A 19789-nucleotide genomic window follows, 5' to 3' on the forward strand; every position below is an offset into this window, starting at 1 on the left:
ACAGCTTCAAGGTTGAAAATCAGTGATACACAAAGTCTCCCATGAATCACGGGGCCTTCAAAGTTTATTTCTTAGATCTCAACAGTTCTTAGTTGTTCTGAGGCTTCATGTCTGATTACAGTATTTGGCTAACTTGTCACACTGAATAGTATTCGGCAGCACTGACTACTGACTGTGTATTGTTTTGTATACATAAAAGCAAAGCTAGATATGCTTTTAATACTATGCACATATTTTATTAAATTTTTCAATTGTGAAATAAATGGAATTCGAAGCAGGTTTAAATGAATAGAAACAAGAGTATAATTTAATCTGAATCCAACAAAACAAACATATTAACCACTTTGTGAAGGAACTCTCTGTGTTCTTAGCATTTTCAAGTTGTGCTTAGCTTTATAGAAATACAGTACATTCATTCACATTCAGACAACAACAAGACTCATTGGAAGATAAAAAGCAAAGAAAGGCACACAATGTAAATACAAAGTCAAAGCTACAGTACATAACAATGACTGACAACAACCTAATAAATATCCAATAAATAAAACAACAATCTTTAAAAAGATTAAATGACTCGTAGGAATGCCATTAGGCTTTCTGCTGGTACAGTAGGTGTCTCTGTTTAATGACAGCGAAGGTAAGGTAGGCTGAGGCCTCAGTATTATAAGTTATCACAGTTATCTAAACCAAACATTAGTGTCAGGACTTCAGCATCTGATTGTAACATAACCCCCCACAGGAGGTCATTTACCTGATGGGTCATCTAACCCGAATCGTGCAGACAATTTAGTATTTTGGGGACAAATACTTGACATTTCAAAAAGCTTGAAGCTGTGTTTCAATCCATGAAAATCTAAACCGATTGCAGAGGAATGTTATTAACAGGCAAGTTTTCAAAGGCATTGATGTTAGCAATGTTCATTAACGTGTGTGAAAAGATAACATCTGTTTTCCTGCTCTCCTAACCTGTCTTAGAGCCGTATACTTCGTGGAAGTACTGAAGATCGTCCATCAGCTTTTTATTGGCAGCCTCAAGCATGGTGAGACGCGTCTCCAGGCAACGGACGTACTCCCTCTTCCTCCGACGACACTCTTTGGCAGCCTCCCTGATAAGAGCACATGCAACAGGGACACCCCATAATACTCACCAACTCCAGACCTGACCAGAAGGCATATGATTGTGGATCATATTCAAAAACACAGATATAGTGTACATTATTATAATGTTATCCAGTAACACCTGGATAACATGTTTATAGGCTACTGTGTAAAAAGACTGTTTGTGTGTGTGTTTGTGTGTGTATGAATCCTGGACAACAATGCTGGATATCAAGTGGATGGTCTCACAGACCGTTATGTAAACCACACACACTCCAAAGCCCACATTAGTCTATAATCACATTGGACTGAGCCAGTCCTCAGTTGGATTTGTGATACATGTCTTTTAGAGCCTTAAGTTCTTCAATAAGAGTCTTGTTTTGGTTTTCAAGGACTGCCACGCGGTTTTCGAGACATTTGACATATTTTTTCTTCTTCCGGCGACACTCGCGAGCAGCCTCCCTGGAAGTGAGTGAACAGACATGAACCAAACTGCTCCAAGTCTTCTCAGCATAGCACAGAGTCAAGAATATGCCCCTCTGACAACACAACACACTGTGTGTTCACCTACAGAGGAGACTTGTGGACAGCTCAGGGGAATGCAATCGATCAAAAAGACAAGGCAGTCCGGCGAGACAACAAAGGCTTGTGGCTGGTTGTTTCCTGTACGACTGTACAGTAAGCCACATTCACTGCTGCATCCCCACAGGCTGGGTGGACCTTGTGAGAGGCTAAGCTGCAGGTTAGCTCAAGAGAAATCAAAAAAAAAAAAATGATGGATCAAAAACAAGCGGTGCACTGGCGCATGCAGCAAAGTTCTCCAGATGTTTGTTTGTTTGTTTCAAAGGTGCCAGATAGAGACGGTTCAAGCACAGGAAAGCAAACAGGTGCCAATAGGAGCTACAGGTTCGTATTCCCCAGAAAACCAAACACGGAGGAAACGTGAAGTGTACGAGGCAGACTATGAGCTCACAGGGGTGAGGGACACAGCCAAGCAGACAGGACAGGGAGTGACCAGACAGACAAGCCCTCAGCAGGCGCAGGGAGAGGTGACCAGGGAGCGGGTGTGGAGCTGGGAGGAGCGTCGGAGCAGGTCAGGGATGGACAGAGAGACAGAGAGAGAGAGATAATGAGAGAGAGATGAGGGTGCTGTGGTGGCTCGTACCGGTTCTTCATGAGACGGACCTCCCTCTTGCGCGTGGCGTCCTCGACCAGCTGATGAGGGTTGCGTGTGGGGCCGGGCGAGCCCGCCATCACCACGCCCTGGGGCAGACTGGAGGTGGGAGTCTGGAGGTGGTAGGCCGACATGTCACCGGTGGCAGCTGAGAAACAGACACACACACACGGGACAGAGGTCAGTCAATACACAAGGTCAGCAATTAAGTGGGTGGTCTGTAGAAAGGCAGTTTGTTTTATGTTGAACATGCTAGCAAAAGCGATTCAGCAGTTTTATAGGCGTTTCGCAATGCCTATGTCCAGTATTTCACTGGAAAGGCCAGTCACACAGGAGAGTGGATTAACTAGCTAGCATCATGAGGTAACTGAAAAACTGACTGCACTGGATGACACAGCAAGGCTATGTCACTGTGAACTGTCAGTGTTTGTGTGTGTAGGGAGGGTATTACACATTCTTCCGTTATCTGTTATGGTACAGATTTAATGTCTCATCATAATATTTGTTGTCATTTTATATCCTTATTTCAATTGAGCAACTCTGTAATGTAACACAGATATGTATCAAAAGTTATGTACAAGTCCAAAAGACAGTAAGTTCAGGCATTGAACAGCGATTCATATTTTCTTAGAGGCAACCTGAGACGTTGCAATCCTACTTATGAGCTCTGGGTGCTTTCTTATTGGCACGGAAGCTGTGTAGCACCATCTAGAACGCTGATTCATTTGCCAACATCAACGGAACTGCCAGTAATCGCAGCGTGGCCGTGACTGACGTCAATGTGCATTTCGCCGGCCCTTGAGCGTTTCCATTTCGCTACAGGGGGGCTGTTACAGGAACACCGGTGACGTCATCCGCAGTGTGTTCAGAGTGTGCTGAGCCGAGCGAGGAAGCGTTTCACCGAGCGAAAACGAGCGGGTTAGTAAAGCGCTGAAACACTATGAAAATATCCTCTTCTGACGGTTACGTTCAAGTCAATGAGAATAATCAGATCCTTGGTTCTCCACATTTCTTACGACTAGTCAACATCATCTCTCGATCTTCTTGACAACATTATTATAGGGTTATTTTGCGTTTGCATGCGTGTTTTCTACAAAACCATCAATGGTACAGTGTGTCTGAAAAGCCAAATATCCCTGGATATGTTTTCAGAATATCTTTATGGTAAATTTGTTTCGGGCATTTACCAGAACGGAACTGTAAGATTTGTAAACAGAGCTTCACTAAGCAGTCATCTAAACAATATAAAGCCATGTACAGTAGTCCCTTTGTAACTTTATTAATTAAATAAAAGTACAGTTGCACATACCAGACTCCGTGTCATCTCTCCCCGTAACAACCATACCCTCCAAGTGTTCCCAGATAAATCCTGTCGTTCAAGTCACTGACTGAAATGTTTCCAAAAGCAGCGGCTATGTGTTCTATTACAATTAAGGGCACTGACATCACTATGACATCATTGCCCCCCTGATGTCAGTCATTGATAGTTGTGACCCCTCCCCCTTGCTCTGCTCTTATCCTTGGTGTTTAGCTCTTGGCTCTCTATAAATTATTTTCACTGGACTGGAACAGAATGCAAAAGTAGATGTTTGCTAAATATGTATTATTAAAGGCATAGCTTATGCTATTACTGCATTGACAAATAGCTTTAAATATTCATATATATTGTCTTCTTTTTATTTTATTTTGGAGGATTAGCAGGTGTCGCCCATTCAGTTGAGAGATTGTCAAAATATTTTATGTATGACATATGTACCTCAAAGACAACACATGCCTAATCCCTCAGAGATTCATTTGGAGGAAATTAAAGGAGGGTGAATACATGCTTTAGCAACTAGTCATGTAGCCACTGGTGATTCCACTTCAACAATATGACTTGTGGCTCCCTCTGCTGGTAGTCATGAAGCAGAACGATGCAAACTGAACATTGAGTCGCTCATTTATGACACCAAAATTGTGGTTAGAGAAGTTATACATTTAATATCTGATATCTTTAAGAAATACAAGACGACTGTCCTAAATAGCTTTACACTATACATGTCTACAACCTGACTGAACCAACCAGTAATGTCAGTAAAGACAGGGAGTCAGTAAGTAATCAGAAGGTTGCCGGTTCGATTTTCGGCCGTTAAAAATGACGTTGTGTCCTTGGGCAAGGCACTTCCCCCTACTTGCCTCGGGGGAATGTCCCTATACTTACTGTAAGTCGTTCTGTATAAGAGCGTCTGCTAAATGTAAATGTAATTTTCAGTCCTGTGTTTAGCCTACCTTGCACCATCACCTTGTTGCCCGGCATGTGGTAGTATTGTTGACTGTTATCCCCTGACTGTGCAGAGTACTGAACAACAGCGGCAGACTGTCCATTGTTGGTCATAGTCAGAGGCTGCAGACCCTGCATAGTCTCAGAAAGCTGAATAGCACCTCCAGGGGTGAAAGCAACTATAAGTTAAGAAATAAAAGATGTACATATTTAGCAATCTTTAACGTTGTAGTATGTAGTCATACTTTCCTCAAAATCGGCAGGAACTTACTGAACTGGCCATGATTGGTCTGGTAGAGAGTTGTTGACATGGGCTCTGCAGTCAGAGTACAGGGAGCTTCTGGTTTCACTTGCTCTATTTGGGGAATGCCTGTTGCCTCTGGCGGCACATCATTGGCATTTCTTCTAAAGTGAAAACATTTTCCTTATTGTCAAATGAAGTGATTGTGTGCCTTCTCTGTCTATGTCTACTGTATCAGCACGAGCTTCACAGGATGCCTTCTTGTGATCAAAGAAATGCCCTTCAGTTCACCTGCAAGCTCGTCTAGGGGGAACCTCTCTTCTCTTCTGTGGGTTTGAAACGTCTTGTTTGGACTCCCTGTCAATTGATTTAGCTCTAGTTGCCACCTGAGACAGTACAGAACAGTTGTCAACTGATGAAACATGAAGGAGAACAGAATACACTCTTAAAAGCATGGTGCATGACAGTGGAGCTGAACAACAGTTTTATACAGTAAGAACAATTTTCAGTTAGCTATTGGCTAAGCAGAAACTATGGAAACGCTGAACCAATTTGTGCCTACATTTACCTGCACTAGAGAGCACTGTGAAGCACTGTTGTGGTTCTGCCCTTCAAGACTTTCCATTATGACTATTGTAAAGAGAAAGACCCACATTAATAGCTATAATTAGCTACACATGTAGCTAGGCCTACCCTGATTTTAACTAATCAAAGACCGTTGTTCTGCTGCTAGTACACTAGTAACGATACGGCCGGACGTTAGTCTACATGCATGGGGATAATAATAATACAAGAAAGTCCACCATGGTACTGTACTGCCCATTATTTACTGTACAGTAGACAATACTGGTAGGCTACTGACTATTACAGTTTATTTGGCAATTTAAGACCACACTGGGATACTGTAGAGCTACTTGGTCTCAATCCATCACTACTGAACTGTAGATGTGCCTCGCTGCTACTGTAGTTGACGAATTAACAAGTCTTACCAACAGTGCTAGCTAATACTATCAAGTAAGGTTAGGTAGTATTTCGTCTGAAATTATCTGTGAGATGATAAAGCTAGTTTACAGTTAGTAGCTCTAGCGGCTACTGTACAGTTCAGTTGCTAGCTACAGTAACGTACTGTACAGTACAGTAGTACAAACTTCACAGACCTGTTAACAGAAGGATAATCTGAAGCGACGAACATGTACAGTAGAAACTACGTAATATAATGATGCTGCGATCTGAAACGGGAAAGGATTGAGGACCAAAATTCTGATAAAACAAAGTGTCATAAACCACCAACTAGATATCAGCTACTACTACGATCTAAGGATACATTTAGTTTATCTGGTGGTTTGCCAGGCTATAACCGTAATTATTTAAAAAGCATTGAGTTTAGCGCGTGGTCCATTGACGATTTTGATTGGTCCAGGGTTTACTGTCTTGAAACGATGGCTATTTCTCATGGTCGTGATATTTTCCTTATTGCGTATTTTCTCAATGTAAAAATACAGATGCAATGTATGGGTACAAGAGCAAGACAGAGGTGAACATTAAAATGTTCACAAATGTATGCCTACAGGTCATTTATTCATCTCAATTAACATGTCAGTTAATATAATGTAATGTCCCTCACAGGCTAAAGCAACAGCGTCAAACACTGCAAATCAAAATACCCTATATACCCCATTTTAAAAAGGATAATGAGAAACTCGTCAACTGTTTTGCCTGGATTAGGACTACCCGATCCAGATTAGAGTGTCGAAACTCTGTCACATCACCACCCCACCTCCAATGGCTCGCCGTCTACTACCAGACACTACCAGACACACTTGTAGGAACGTTTAAAATTGAATGAGTGTACTTTTTACGCATATATGCCTGAATGAAAGTATTAAAAATAGTAGGCTACAATACAAATAATGCCATGCACACACTGTCAAAAAGACCTAGCAATAGGCCCTACAACACACACACAAGGATATAATCCGTTTAAAATTGTAATTTAATGTTTATCATATGTTCAGTAAAAGTATACAAAGCTTTATAAACCCACTAAATGTCACAAATTGTATTTTGTGAATTACACCACTATTTCTATTTCCCAACAGAAAGCAATCTAATAAATCTAAAAATGCGATTCATAATTTGATTAAAGTTACCAAGTAGTGCCCCGTAGTTTTAGGCAAAACTAATCAGACACAGGGAAGTCAAATATTTATTGTTTCTGGGAAGCAAGTATTCAAGTATTTATTTTCAGTAAAGTGTCAATTTTTAACACAATATACATTTGACATATGCACATTGTTGGCAATCCTTTAAAATCGCCCTGTAAATAATGCAGGAAATTACAAAGTACGGAACTATGACAGTCCCGGTTACCCCTCCAGCTGATTCAAAGGTATAATCCAAGTGGTGGGGTAATGGAAGACCTGTAAGTAAAAGAGATCAAGCTTGTGACATCGGCGAAACTTGAAATATTAAAACAAGTACATATTGGCCAGGGGTACGTATCACACATAAATCATCGCTTGACCTTTTAAACATGCATTTGTAAACAATAATACAACCTGGGACCGTGCTGTCAGGAAAAAGTGTAAGAAAGTCGGAGCAAGAAAGCTCGCTAAGCTAGTGCTAGCTGGCTAGCTACCGTAGACGGTCGCTGTTTCCCAATGCCCAAATTCGCTTGACAGATGCCTTGATAGCAACTAGCTAGCCTGCACAACTGGTTGGTAGCAGATCATCCAGACAAGTAGCCTAGCCATTTATCGCAGTTAATGCTTGTGAAGGCAGTATACAATTCAGTTGAAATACTTAATATTCAGCAAGATTCATTGAGTATGAAAACAGACACCACAACATGCAATGTTGTCTTGTTTAATAGTTAGCTTAGCTAGGCTACTTAGCTAACGTTAGCACTATCGGTTGAATGACGAATGAAATTGATACTAGAGAGTTAGCTAAGCTAGCTTGCTCGCTATCCAGCCAGGCCTTCTCTGACATTCTCGTTTTCTAGAATGTTAGCTAGCTAGGCCATGTTAAACTCACATTTCAGGTGACATTAGCTGGTAGAACTCGATTGCTAATATTATCTGTGAATTAGCTCGCAGACCACGCAAACACTCACAGTACTGTTAGTAAGGCCTATGCATTTGCCAAAAGGAATGAAGCTACATCATTAGTTACCACACTAGCCAGTTAGTTACATACACAGGTAACTGTAGCCAATAGCGGGCATGGTACTGATTCGGCCAATGTTTACAGTCTTGTTGTGACTGTCAGTGGTCGTTCGTGGACTGTCCTGACATTATAATCAAAGAACGACCTAGCATTGTTTAACGGTTTCATTGTTTGGATTAATGTGTCATTGTGTAGTGACAAAAACAAGCTAATAATTTGATCTATGTAATAAGGCTATTGGTTTGTTGTGGGATATACCGCATCGCTTGCGAAATTGTAATGTACAGAAGGAGGCCAACGCTGAAAGTATATTTCATAATAGGGTTGTAGGATTCGCAACTTTGAACAAAGATTCTGTAAGTGGTTCTGACCATACACTTTTTTTTGTCGCATGTGATTAAGTATATAATCTAAAGTAATATTTACAGAATTAGAGTCATATTGCTTTCCATTTTTTAAATGTAAATAATAAAATATGAAGGTGTAGCCTTTCACCCAATAAGCCAAGCCACCACCTTAACCCCTTTTCCTCTTGCAGAGTGAAGAAGCCATACAATGTCCTTGAAGCCGCGGGTGGTGGATTTCGATGAGACATGGAACAAGCTTCTGACAACGATCAAGGCAGTTGTGATGCTTGACTATGTGGAGAGGGCTACGTGGAACGACCGCTTCTCGTATCCACCATTCTTGGTTCTTCTCTGCTGTAGAAATGAGCTGTCTAAATGTGTTGCCCAATAGGAGATTCATGTCCAATCCAGGGTGTGGACCATTACGTAATTTGCCTTAGTTGTGATGACCTGTTTCTCTTCTCAATGTTGCTTTCTTTAACATTTATATCAGTGACATTTATGCCTTGTGTGTCGCATACCCGGAGCCACTAGGGGAAAGATTGTACACAGAGACAAAAGTGTTTCTGGAGAATCATGTCGGGCAGTTATACAAGGTAAACATTGATCCTTAAGTGAATGTGAGATTAAGCATAGGCTACGGTGACTGACACATTAGTACTGATATTCCTGCTTTTTCTACATTTCAGAAAGTTCTGGAGTCAGAGGAGAAGGTTTTAGTGATGTACCACAGATACTGGGAGGAGTATAGTAAGGGGGCAGACTACATGGATTGCTTGTACAGGTAATTCCCCCAGATTGTAAATAAAGCTTTGGGAATATTATAAGGGATGGGATTCATGACTGCATGTGTCTATGCTCGTCGGGGAGTCAGGTGGCTGAGCGGTGAGGGAATCGGGCTAGTAATCCGAAGGTTGCCAGTTCGATTCCCGGTCATGCAAACTGACGTTGTGTCCTTGGGCAAGGCACTTCACCCTACTTGCCTCGGGGAATGTCCCTGTACTTACTGTAAGTCGCTCTGGATAAGAGCGTCTGCTAAATGACTAAATGTAATCTAAATGTAAAATGTAAATGAATTATGACACTACAAGTACAACGGCACTTAGGAATGCTTGGCTGGACCTGATGTTAGTTTCCTCCAGGATCACAATGACTCGTATTGAGAGACTTGTTGCTCTTGTTGGTTAGTTGTAACGGTTTCAAATTCTTGTACTCGCTGTGAAATATTTCACTGTTGATAGTTTTTTCTACAGGTACACTCTTGCACTCTTGTGGGGAGTTTCATGCTGTTCAATTGTAACTTGTTTAACTGCATGCTCTTATGGTTCTTCCCTTTGGCACTTATTTGGTTTCCCACAATGTATGCTAAATGCATAAATGTAAATGTACATGATGACTAATGCAGATCATCTTCCTTCCTGCCTGTGTAGGTACCTGAACACACAGTTCATAAAGAAGAACAAACTCACCGAGGCAGACTTGCAGTATGGCTATGGCGGGGTCGACCTGAATGAACCACTTATGGAAATCGGGGAGGTAAAATATAGGATCTCTGCAGCACACGGTGTGTCTGTTGCTATTGGCGACAAGCTCTGTGTTAACCAAACTTGGACACCATGCTTTACCGGATGAGCATGGAGGCGATGAGAGCTCCCCATGCCCAGTATAAGAAGGCTGTGTGTGTTTTGGTCTTTAGTGAGATTCATGCCTGTGTTTGCCTTCCTTTGTATTTCAGCTGGCACTCGATATGTGGAGGAAGTTGATGATTGAGCCCCTTCAAGCCGTTCTGATCCGCATGCTGCTGAACGAAATCAAGAAGTAAGTCATTGCATCCTTGTTTTCTATTGGTTAGCACATAATGGCGACCTGGGCATTAAAGCAAAAATAAGTAAACAGTCGTCTCCACGGACCCTTTTGGCAAATGCTTGTTTTGCTTGTATCTGTCAGCGATCGGTGTGGTGAGGATCCGAACCAGAAAGTAATCCATGGCGTCATCAACTCCTTTGTTCATGTTGAACAGTACAAGAAAAAGTTTCCTCTAAAGGTAAGTCTTTCAGATCTACATCTCAAGACAACTATCACTCCCCTGATTCAATCCTGGCTAATCCTCCCCTTTAAGGTGAGATAGTCCGCAAAAATCAATGGTTCCTCAGAGTGCCGTACACAACCAGTGTGTCCTCTTATCTCCTGAGGCACTTACGGGTTTCTTGTCCTGTCTTCCAGTTTTATCAGGAAATCTTCGAAGGGCCGTTTCTGACAAAAACAGGAGAGTACTACAAGCAAGAAGCCTCCAATTTACTGCAAGAGTCCAACTGTTCACAGTATATGGAAAAGGTAAGCCGCGGCTCGTCCTTGTTCCTGTACGCAGCTCTGGGTTCAGCGAGCGCAGCATCAGCAGGTCAGCGTGCATGCACACGCAGGCAGGTGTGACACGGCTGGGGCCCTGCAATACAGAGTCAAACGCTACCTGCCCTGTCTCATGTGGTTCTGTGGTGGCTTCACTGACTCACTGCACGGTTTGAGTTTAGTTTTGTCTCTGAGAAAACCCATGGGGCAACGTGTGTGTCTGTGAGCGTGTGTTCGTGTCTGATGAGGTCAAATATACTCCATAACTCTGAGGCTGACTGGAAAGTGGAAGTGGTGTGTGTGCGTGTGCATCTGTGTGTGTGTAATGAGGTCATATGAAGGCTCTATAACTCTGGGGCTAACGTGAGCTTCGCCTCCCCGCCCAGCGTCGGCGAAGCTCACGTTTAAACAGACATGATGTAGATGACTGTGTGTCTACATCCTGTTTGAGACAATGTAGATGACTGTGTTTACATCCAAGTCAACAGCCTCTTCTTGCATTCACAGCCTGTTTGTTTGCGTGTTGTTTTGCTTTGTTGGCAGCCTGGCCTATCAGGGACCAGGGCTGTGTAGCTTTCGATGATGTCAAAAGTCTCTCTTGTCCCAGTGCCAACGCGCACTGTTGAGTGAATGTTATGTAAATCAAATCCTCGTGTGTCCCCCCCCCCCTCCCCCACAGGTGTTGGGCCGGTTGAAAGATGAGGAAGTGAGGTGTCGGAAGTACCTGCACCCTAGCTCCTACGCCAAAGTCATCCATGAATGTCAACAGAGGATGGTGGCAGACCACCTGCAGTTCCTCCACGGGGAGTGTCAGAACATCATCCGGCAGGAGAAGAGAGAGGGTCAGACACACACACACACACTGTACTCACTTATCCAGCTGTGTGATGTCCCCCTTCCCCCCAGCAGACGTCTGCTGCAATCTGTGTCCATCATCAGTTGGCCTACACACACATTTTGCTTATCCATCCCTGAGATGTGACTGTCTGTTCCTCCCCTGTGTGTGTCTGTTGCTGCAGACATGGCCAACATGTACACTCTGCTGCGGGCTGTGGCCAGTGGCCTACCTCACATGATCCAGGAACTCCAGATCCACATCCACGACGAGGGCCTTCGAGCCACCAGTAACCTCTCTCAGGAAAACGTCAGTCCCCTGTTCACACGCTCACTCCACAACACCATACCCTCAAGAAGAGAAATCTACTTTACTTGCATTGGTTTCTGCGACTTCAGAGACTGTTTCATTCTGCCTGGTGAGATTCTGAAGTTCTGTTCAGTAGAGATGTTTATTTGGATTTCATTTTCTTCCCTTCCCCCCCCACAGATGCCAACCCTGTTTGTCGAGTCCGTGTTGGAGGTTCACAGTAAATTTGTTCAGCTCATTAACACAGTGCTGAACGGGGATCAGCACTTTATGAGCGCACTTGATAAGGTATTAACCTCTGACTCTGGAGTAAAGAGCCTTAGTGGGATAAGCTTGTCATGACCACTGTCCAGTAGATGGCGCTACAAACAGCTGTAATGTAATGAGCTATCTGTAATTGTCTCCTCAGATCCCTTTAGAATCAATACCTAAACGAACACGTGTTTAACGTATTGAAGTGTATAATTCCTGTAAAATCATATGAAAGTGACTGAGTTTTTAATTGTTACCTTAAAATCATTTTCATTTTCTTCCTTCAGGCTTTGACTTCAGTGGTAAACTACAGAGAGCCCAAATCCATTTGCAAAGCCCCAGAACTGGTGAGTGGAAACCAACCAAATACTCAGAGAGACAGAATCTTCCCGCGTCGTGTTTGTCCGAGGTTAACTTCATCCTATTGTCATCCTGTTTTCCCGCACAGCTTGCCAAGTATTGTGACAATCTGCTGAAGAAGTCCGCCAAGGGCATGACGGAGAACGAGGTAGAGGACAAGCTGACCAGCTTCATCACAGTGTTCAAGTACATAGACGACAAGGATGTGTTTCAGAAGGTGACTGCTGGCGCCGCTATCCTCGCCGGAATACATATTTCTTGTCGTGCAAACTTGAGTGAAGGAGGATGTGGAGATGTTACTTTCCTGCTAAGAAGCTGGTATTTGATACTCAAAAGTGCTATTTGGTTGCTCTCTTCTCTCTGTCTCTCTTTCTTTCTTTCTCACAGTTTTACGCCAGAATGCTTGCAAAGAGGTTAATACATGGCCTGTCACTGTCTATGGACTCTGAAGAAGCCATGATCAACAAACTAAAGGTGAGAATGAAAGTTTAACTGTTTTTAAATTAAAGTCCTCATTCTGAAAGCCTCCCGTTACCCTCATTGTAGTCTGTGTCCAGCCTGTAGAGCGCATTCTCCTTGACTGAATGACACGAGTGTATAATCACGCCATTCCCCCCCCGCCAGTCTGCTTTCAGTCTTCTGTCAGCGAGTGATATTTGACTGATAACAGTGAAGGACAAGATTATTAAATTCTGCATGCCTGTGCTCCACCCTCTCTCCCCCCCCCACCCCTCTGTGTGACCCCCCTTCTCTGTCTCTTCTCTCTGCAGCAAGCGTGCGGTTATGAGTTCACTAGCAAGCTCCACCGAATGTACACAGACATGAGCGTCAGCGCCGACCTCAACAACAAATTCAATAACTTTATCAAGACCCAGGACACCGTGGTGGACCTGGGGATCAGTTTCCAGATCTACGTATTACAGGTGAGGGTTGGCCAGGTAGGGGGGCACGGGGTCCGGGGTTTGAGGTGGGGTGAGATCGGGCCAATAAAAACTTCAGTGAATGAAGGGTGAATAGAAGAAGAAAAAAAAAAACGGTATTTTAACGTATCATTAACTGGAGTGAATATGGTCATTATTTGAATCAGTGTTTAGGTTTTAGCTGCTCTTCTTGTTCGTACCGTGTCCTTCATCTATGGAATAATCTCAGTATTCACAGTTTCATCTGTCTTGCCTTGGGATCTGAGCCGTTGTCATAGCAGAGGTTCTTTCCCACACAGTTCTCTGCAGGAATCTTCGGAGGTCACGCATCTCCAGCAGGTTTCTAGCTGAGGGCTCTGGTGTTGAGTTCTCAACGTGTGTGTGCGTGTGTGTGTCTTTACAGGCAGGAGCCTGGCCCCTCACACATGTCCCCTCTTCTACGTTTGCCATCCCCCAGGAGTTGGAAAAGAGTGTACAGATGGTGAGAGCGTGGATCTGGGAGACGGGGGCAGGAGGCAGGGGGCAGGAGGCAGGGGGCAGGGGGCAGGAGGCAGGGGGCAGGGAGTAGGGGGCAGGAGGCAGGGAGCAGGAGGCAGGGAGCAGGAGGCAGGAGGCAGGGAGTAGGAGGCAGGAGGCAGGGGGCAGGGAGCAGGGGGCAGGAGGCAGGAGGCAGGGAGCAGGAGGCGGGGGGCAGGGAGAAGGGGGCAGGGGGCTGGGTCGGACTGGCCGTCGGGAGACATAATGCAACAAAAACAATAACAAAAATAATAATAATACACGGCTGTGAACCAGTCTGCCTTTCAAAGTCCTGGGACGTTTTTCAGTCCCAGTCCAGACCTGTGGGGGGGTGGGGGTTGTCTGAGGACGTTGTCCTAAGGCTACCCTCAGCTGCTCTATAGTCTGATACTGATATGATGCTGATGGTGTGTGTGTGTGTCTGTGTGTCTTTCTCTGTTTCCCAACAGTTTGAGATGTTCTATAATCAACACTTCAGCGGGAGGAAGTTGACTTGGCTACACTATCTCTGCACAGGTACGCACACACACACACACACACACACACTGATCCACCCAACGCTGCACTTGCTAATCTTTTGAGCAGCAGCTCAGTGAGACTGTGCCAACTTGCTGTATGGGGGCACATCAGTACTGCTATTAAAGGATTGGGGCCTAATCCCAACTTGTTGTAGAATGCATGGGGGACACTGTCTGTGTGTGTGTGTGTGGGGGGGGGGGGGGGGGGGGGAGGAGGTGGTGGATGTGGGTGTGGGGGGGGAGGTGGATGTGGGTGTGGAAAAAAAAAAAAAAAAGACAATTTCTTGTTTCTTCTTTAAATAGAGTGGAGAGAAAATGTTGCTGGAGTCTGTTCATGGTGTGACCCTTTCCCCTAGGCGAGGTCAAGATGAACTACCTGTCCAAGCCCTACGTAGCCATGGTGACCACCTACCAGATGGCCGTGCTTCTGGCCTTCAACAGCGGCACCACGGTGGGCTACAAGGAGCTGCAGGACAGCACGCAGATGAACGAGAAGGAGCTGCAGAAGACCATCAGGTCCCTGCTGGACGTCAAGATGCTCAACCATGACTCCCAGAAGGTCAGACCACACCCCACGCCCCAGGAGGGCTAGACCACCAAAAACCTTCTAGGCCTAGAAGCTTGTCTGGGACACTATCCTACTAGAGGATCTTCTTCGGCCGTTGCTTGTCGGAAGGTAATTTCCTCTGACACTGTTTATGTCCTTCCTTACAGGAGGAGATCGAGCCTGAATCCACGTTTTCGCTAAATATGAGTTTCACCAGTAAAAGAACAAAGTTCAAGATCACGACGTCGATGCAGAAAGACACACCACAGGTGAGCTTGACGGCTGGGCATCCTGGCTGACGCAGCAATGTTTTGTGCCTGTGCCTGTCTTAACGGAGCGTGTGTGCGTGTGTGTGTCCTGGCAGGAGATGGAACAGACGAGGAGTGCTGTGGACGAGGACCGCAAAATGTATTTACAAGCTGCTATCGTGCGAATCATGAAGGCGCGCAAACTGCTCCGACACAACGCCCTCATCCAGGAGGTGAGGGGGAGAGGGCCAATAACAACTGTGGTTGCAACATAGAGAGAAGATAAGATCTCATCTCTGTAGGCTCTCTTAGAGCCGTGTTACATGGATGAAGACACGCCGCGGTCTGTTGAGCCCCCAGGGCAAGAGCCCCTATGTGTGTCGCTGTTTGAAGGGGGGCTTTCACAGAGTCGTGGAGGGGAATGTCTAAGCTAATAAGACAGCCCTGACTGACACGTGTGTCAGGAATGAGTGTCTCTTTCTGGGAAAACATTACGACACGTCTGGCCTTAACATGGCACCTTGCTAGCTGTCAACACACGCACGAAAACATCTATCTGTCCATCCCAAGTGCCCACGCACACACACACACACGCACAAAAACATCTATCTGATGATGCAAAGTGAGCACACACACACATTGTTATATTTCCCTATCTTATTTCTCTCTGTGTGTTCATGAAGGGTTAGATGATGTAGAGACGTAGGGAAACATAGCCGATGATCCGAGCCGGCAGACACAACCAATCTAACCCTCCTCTCTCCTGTTTCTGCCCTGCCTCTCTCTCCCCAGGTCATCAACCAGTCCAAAGCCAGATTCAACCCCAGTATTGCCATGATCAAGAAGTGCATTGAGGTGCTCATCGACAAGCAGTACATCGAGCGCAGCCAGAGCTCAGCGGACGAGTACAGTTACGTGGCATGAATCAGGAGAGAGGGGCGGCGCTCACCCGCCAACAAGGAACAGAAAGAGAGAGAACGAGAGAGAGACCATTCATTTATTTTTGGGACTGTCGCTGTCTCGTGTGTTCTCGTGGGGGGGGGAGGGGGGAGGGGGAGAGGGAGGGGGGCTGTGCCTCCATCTTGGAAAAGGGTTAAAGAGACCACGCCAGACAACCAACCCCACCACCACAACACACCGCCCGGCCCTTCTAACTGCCCCGCCCCTGACCCCCGACCCCACCCTCTTCGGCCCAATCTGATTTTATGCTGTTTACAACATCACCAGTGCCACGCACCAGTGCGTCAACGAGAAGAAATGCCTCTATAGCTATTCGAGCGCCAAGCTGATAATACGTTTTTAGTCGACTAAACCGAAAAAATATAAAAAAATTAATTGGGGAAAAGAGCTGTGACATGGCAGGTGGAGACGAGATGGAAACCATGCTTTCTTTTCACACGTTTGCAGTTGTGTGTGTGTGTGTGTGTTTTCTCTCTTTCTTTTTTTAATGTATCGAAGTTAGAAAAATATTGTAATAAAACTGGTATACTGATAATTGTATCTACTTTCAAATGTAAAGAGAAAAAAAAAACAATTGAGGTGACAAACATGATCCCGCTGCTTGTCAAATAAATGAATAAAAACACACGGTTTTTATGTAAAATGTTTTGGATAAGCGCGTGTGTCTCTGACGTGAGAATAGTATTCCTGTGGTTTGTTCATGCGGGAGTCAGTAATGCTGACCACTACCAGTAGGGGGAGTCTTCAGGTGTGTGTGTTTACTTACGATTTAACGGCATCTGTCTTGTTCATGGGGACAATTGGATCAATTTGATCTGGACTTAATAATGCGAGTCCATAGGGGTCCAGGAAACCAAAATAATAACCTTTGTGGGGTATATGACAGTCCATAAACTTCAGTATAAACAAGGAAGATTCTGGTCATTTTTATGATCTGTTTTAGATGTGGTTTTAGAGTGGGTAAAAGTAGGTCACTTAGAATTTTACTGTGGTTTTACTGAGAAATATTGCTCTGTAATTATGGTTACACTTAATATGTTTAACTACTGTATATCTTGGGTGACTTGCCTGGTCAAAGACGCTCTCCTAATCACAAACATAGTCGTTATGGGCCCAGATGTCTTCTGCACCGATATTCATATTCTTCTTAGTTTTATGATCTGAACCACTGCCGAAAACTGGTTTTTACAAGCATTTTATAGGATAATATTAATAATGTATTAATTTACACAATATAACCCTTTTTCAGTTAATCATGGAACATATTGCTGCTTCGATGTCAGATGTGTCGGTTGGACAATGTTTTGTGGAATGCAAAATGAAAGTCTGAAGCCAAACTATATTAATCGAAAGAAAGGGTGTCGTTTGCCATGTCATGATCTACCTGGTCTTCTGTGCCGAGATATGGATAGGCCTGCCTAGAAGTTTCGGTTTATGAGTCAACCCAGGCTGCTTCACACAGCCTAGCCTACTTGGAGTCGGGAGCGCAAAGACAGTCACCACCCAGCTTCGTGCTGGATCGGAATATATCACAGAAGACGCATTTCAGGGAATGAACAGGTGGTCTGAGCTATTGAGCACATTAAGGATATCAAGCGAGTATATTATTCGTGCCGTCCGACCCTTTGGGATTTGTATGAAGCCTACACGACTCTGAAGGAATCTAATGTACGTCTTTAAAAAGTAACGACCCGCTCAGGTGGGCGACGTAGAAAACTATGAAAGTGACTGTGTGTTTTGGGACGACCAGGGTGGTCGTTCCGTGTGGAAATGGAAACATTAAAATCCACTGTCTTATCGAGCAAGCCGCCGTGAGATATAAAAAAGCTATTGCCAAGGTAAGCGATGGTGCTTTTCAACATTTTCGATGTGTATTCCCCATGGAAACATTCTCGCCTGTCCTCGAAGCTGCTTTCGCAATATGGCGCATTTCTTAAGAAAACATCTGATTATGATACTTTGATGGAAAGCATACGAATGAAATACTTTGCACAGTTGAGGTTTGAGTGAAGAATGGTCGATCGGTTTGATTGGCACATTGGCAAGAAAACGCATGGTGTCAAAGTTGCAACGCGGTGTCAGCAGCATCGGAGAAGTTCCTGACATGAGAACTTATGGGAAATGTCGTGATGCTATACACATAGTTTACATTTCAGCATTACAGTAGCCTACATTAGGTCACTGTTAGTAAACTGAATTTATCATACACAGTGTATGATTCACTGGATCTCTAATGTCGTAGGGTAGGGTAGATGAGTGTTGATTATAGTAAGTCCGCTTCCAATGAGCTACAAACTCCGTAGCCTACAGTTTAGGGATCTGAAGTAGCCTACATTTATGTTCATTTATGGACCTGTTATTGACCTAAACTGAGCCGACCCAAGACATTTAAAGAGCAATCAAGCAAAATGTGTCCAGAACCACAGTATGGTAGGAGTAAACATCCTTCTAAAGATCTTTAAGAATATCAGTCATTAAGTCTGATCATTTGAAAGGTTTTGATTCGGGGTGAATTTGATTGGGCGGTTGTGTAATGTATGCATATTTCAGTATACACCCCAATATCCAGATTGTTGCCTACCTGGATGAGCCAGTTCCTGCTTCTGTTCAGGTCTGTTCTTGCCCGACAGTGTCAGAGGATTGGACAGTTACGAGTTATTTTCTACACTCAGATACTGTAATGTGGCGATTTAGTCAAGCAGGTAGACAAACCTTGCAACACCATGTCATAAGGTTGCATTGTAGACCGAAAGTTTGATATCTGCTCCATGACCATTTCTTAATCAAGTGATGGCTTCATATTTCTCCCTGTATGAGGTATTGGTGAGTCTCTGCAGTACTGAATGGTCCCTTAAAGGAACACAGTACATTTCTTTGTGGAATTTTAATGGTTTGCGTTAGACCCATTTAATGTCTATTGGATGAATGAAAGTGTGTTACTGTTGCTACGGCCAGTTCCAACACTGACTGGTCCTTAGTGATGGGGCTGCATTGATATTGGAGTCACGTCATGGACCTTTTGTTTCATGGGCTTTGAATAGTTTGGTGAACCAAAGCTGGTACTATTGCCAAGATATTTATTTACAGGGAGCTGTTCTCGCGTGGAAAGTATTCAGCATTTCCCTTGTTCGTTCCTGAGAGAGACCGGGCCAGTCTTTGCAAGGTTGTCTGAGGCTAACGTTCCTGGTCATTAAACAGCGTTCAGATGTGTTTTAATCCCTTCATAGAGCTGCCATACCGAGAATAAAGAATGAAACCAAAGTCTTAAATGCTTCTTCTCGCTTAGTGTCATTATCAGGCTTTTCTGCGGATGTGGACTTTGACTAAGTCTAGTTACTTTGCCCACACTTTTAAGTTACCTTGAATCTCACTCCATAAATACTAGATGATTATTTGCAGCATGCTTGATGCAGTTAAATAAAGCCTTGGCCACTGGCTGCTGTTGCTTCCGCGGCGCCGCCTTGGTTTCCTCACGACGAAGACACTAAGATCCCCTCCCCCGACACAGGCCACGGTTTCCCACACTTCAGCAGAACGTAGGCGACTGTTCCATTGATTAGGTAAGAGCGGAGGATAGGTTTACCCCCAACAGGACCTGGCGCTCGGCTGTCAGTTCTCCGTGGCCGGATCCGTGCAGCGCTGTGGAAGCCTGGACCTGAGGCGTCTGGTGAACCATGAACTCTGTTCTGA

The 19789-nt window shown here is 44.4% G+C and overlaps 2 protein-coding genes across 4 annotated transcripts; one reads left to right on the forward strand and one right to left on the reverse strand.

Annotated features, from left to right (window-relative positions):
* Positions 1-285: 285 nt before the first annotated feature.
* LOC136957460 (cAMP-responsive element modulator-like) lies at positions 286-4646 on the reverse strand. Of its 3 annotated transcripts, none has more exons than XM_067251402.1 (3): positions 4541-4646; positions 2264-2420; positions 286-1560 (listed from the first exon to the last, which is right to left on the reverse strand). In XM_067251402.1, exons 1-3 carry the CDS (start codon positions 4644-4646, stop codon positions 1419-1421), a joined length of 405 nt encoding a protein of 134 aa, XP_067107503.1. In that variant the 3' UTR covers positions 286-1418. The 3 variants fall into 3 exon arrangements, with proteins under 3 accessions (XP_067107503.1, XP_067107504.1, XP_067107505.1); XM_067251403.1 differs by lacking the exon at positions 4541-4646 and adding an exon at positions 3582-3658 and having other exon boundaries at positions 286-1106; XM_067251404.1 differs by lacking the exon at positions 4541-4646 and adding an exon at positions 3582-3658.
* Positions 4647-7179: 2533 nt separating this feature from the next.
* Positions 7180-16765, forward strand: cul2 (cullin 2). The gene is made up of 21 exons (XM_067251429.1): positions 7180-7267; positions 8480-8615; positions 8782-8884; positions 8978-9072; positions 9719-9824; positions 10024-10106; positions 10236-10332; positions 10512-10622; positions 11314-11476; positions 11654-11778; positions 11959-12066; positions 12318-12377; positions 12479-12607; positions 12778-12864; positions 13161-13313; positions 13714-13791; positions 14276-14342; positions 14701-14903; positions 15059-15160; positions 15256-15372; positions 15932-16765. Exons 2-21 carry the CDS (start codon positions 8497-8499, stop codon positions 16061-16063), a joined length of 2238 nt encoding a protein of 745 aa, XP_067107530.1. The 5' UTR covers positions 7180-7267; positions 8480-8496; the 3' UTR covers positions 16064-16765.
* The last annotated feature ends 3024 nt before the right edge of the window (positions 16766-19789 follow it).

The sequence above is a fragment of the Osmerus mordax genome, chromosome 15, assembly GCF_038355195.1.
Source record: "Osmerus mordax isolate fOsmMor3 chromosome 15, fOsmMor3.pri, whole genome shotgun sequence".
Classification (NCBI taxonomy): Eukaryota; Metazoa; Chordata; class Actinopteri; order Osmeriformes; family Osmeridae; genus Osmerus; species Osmerus mordax.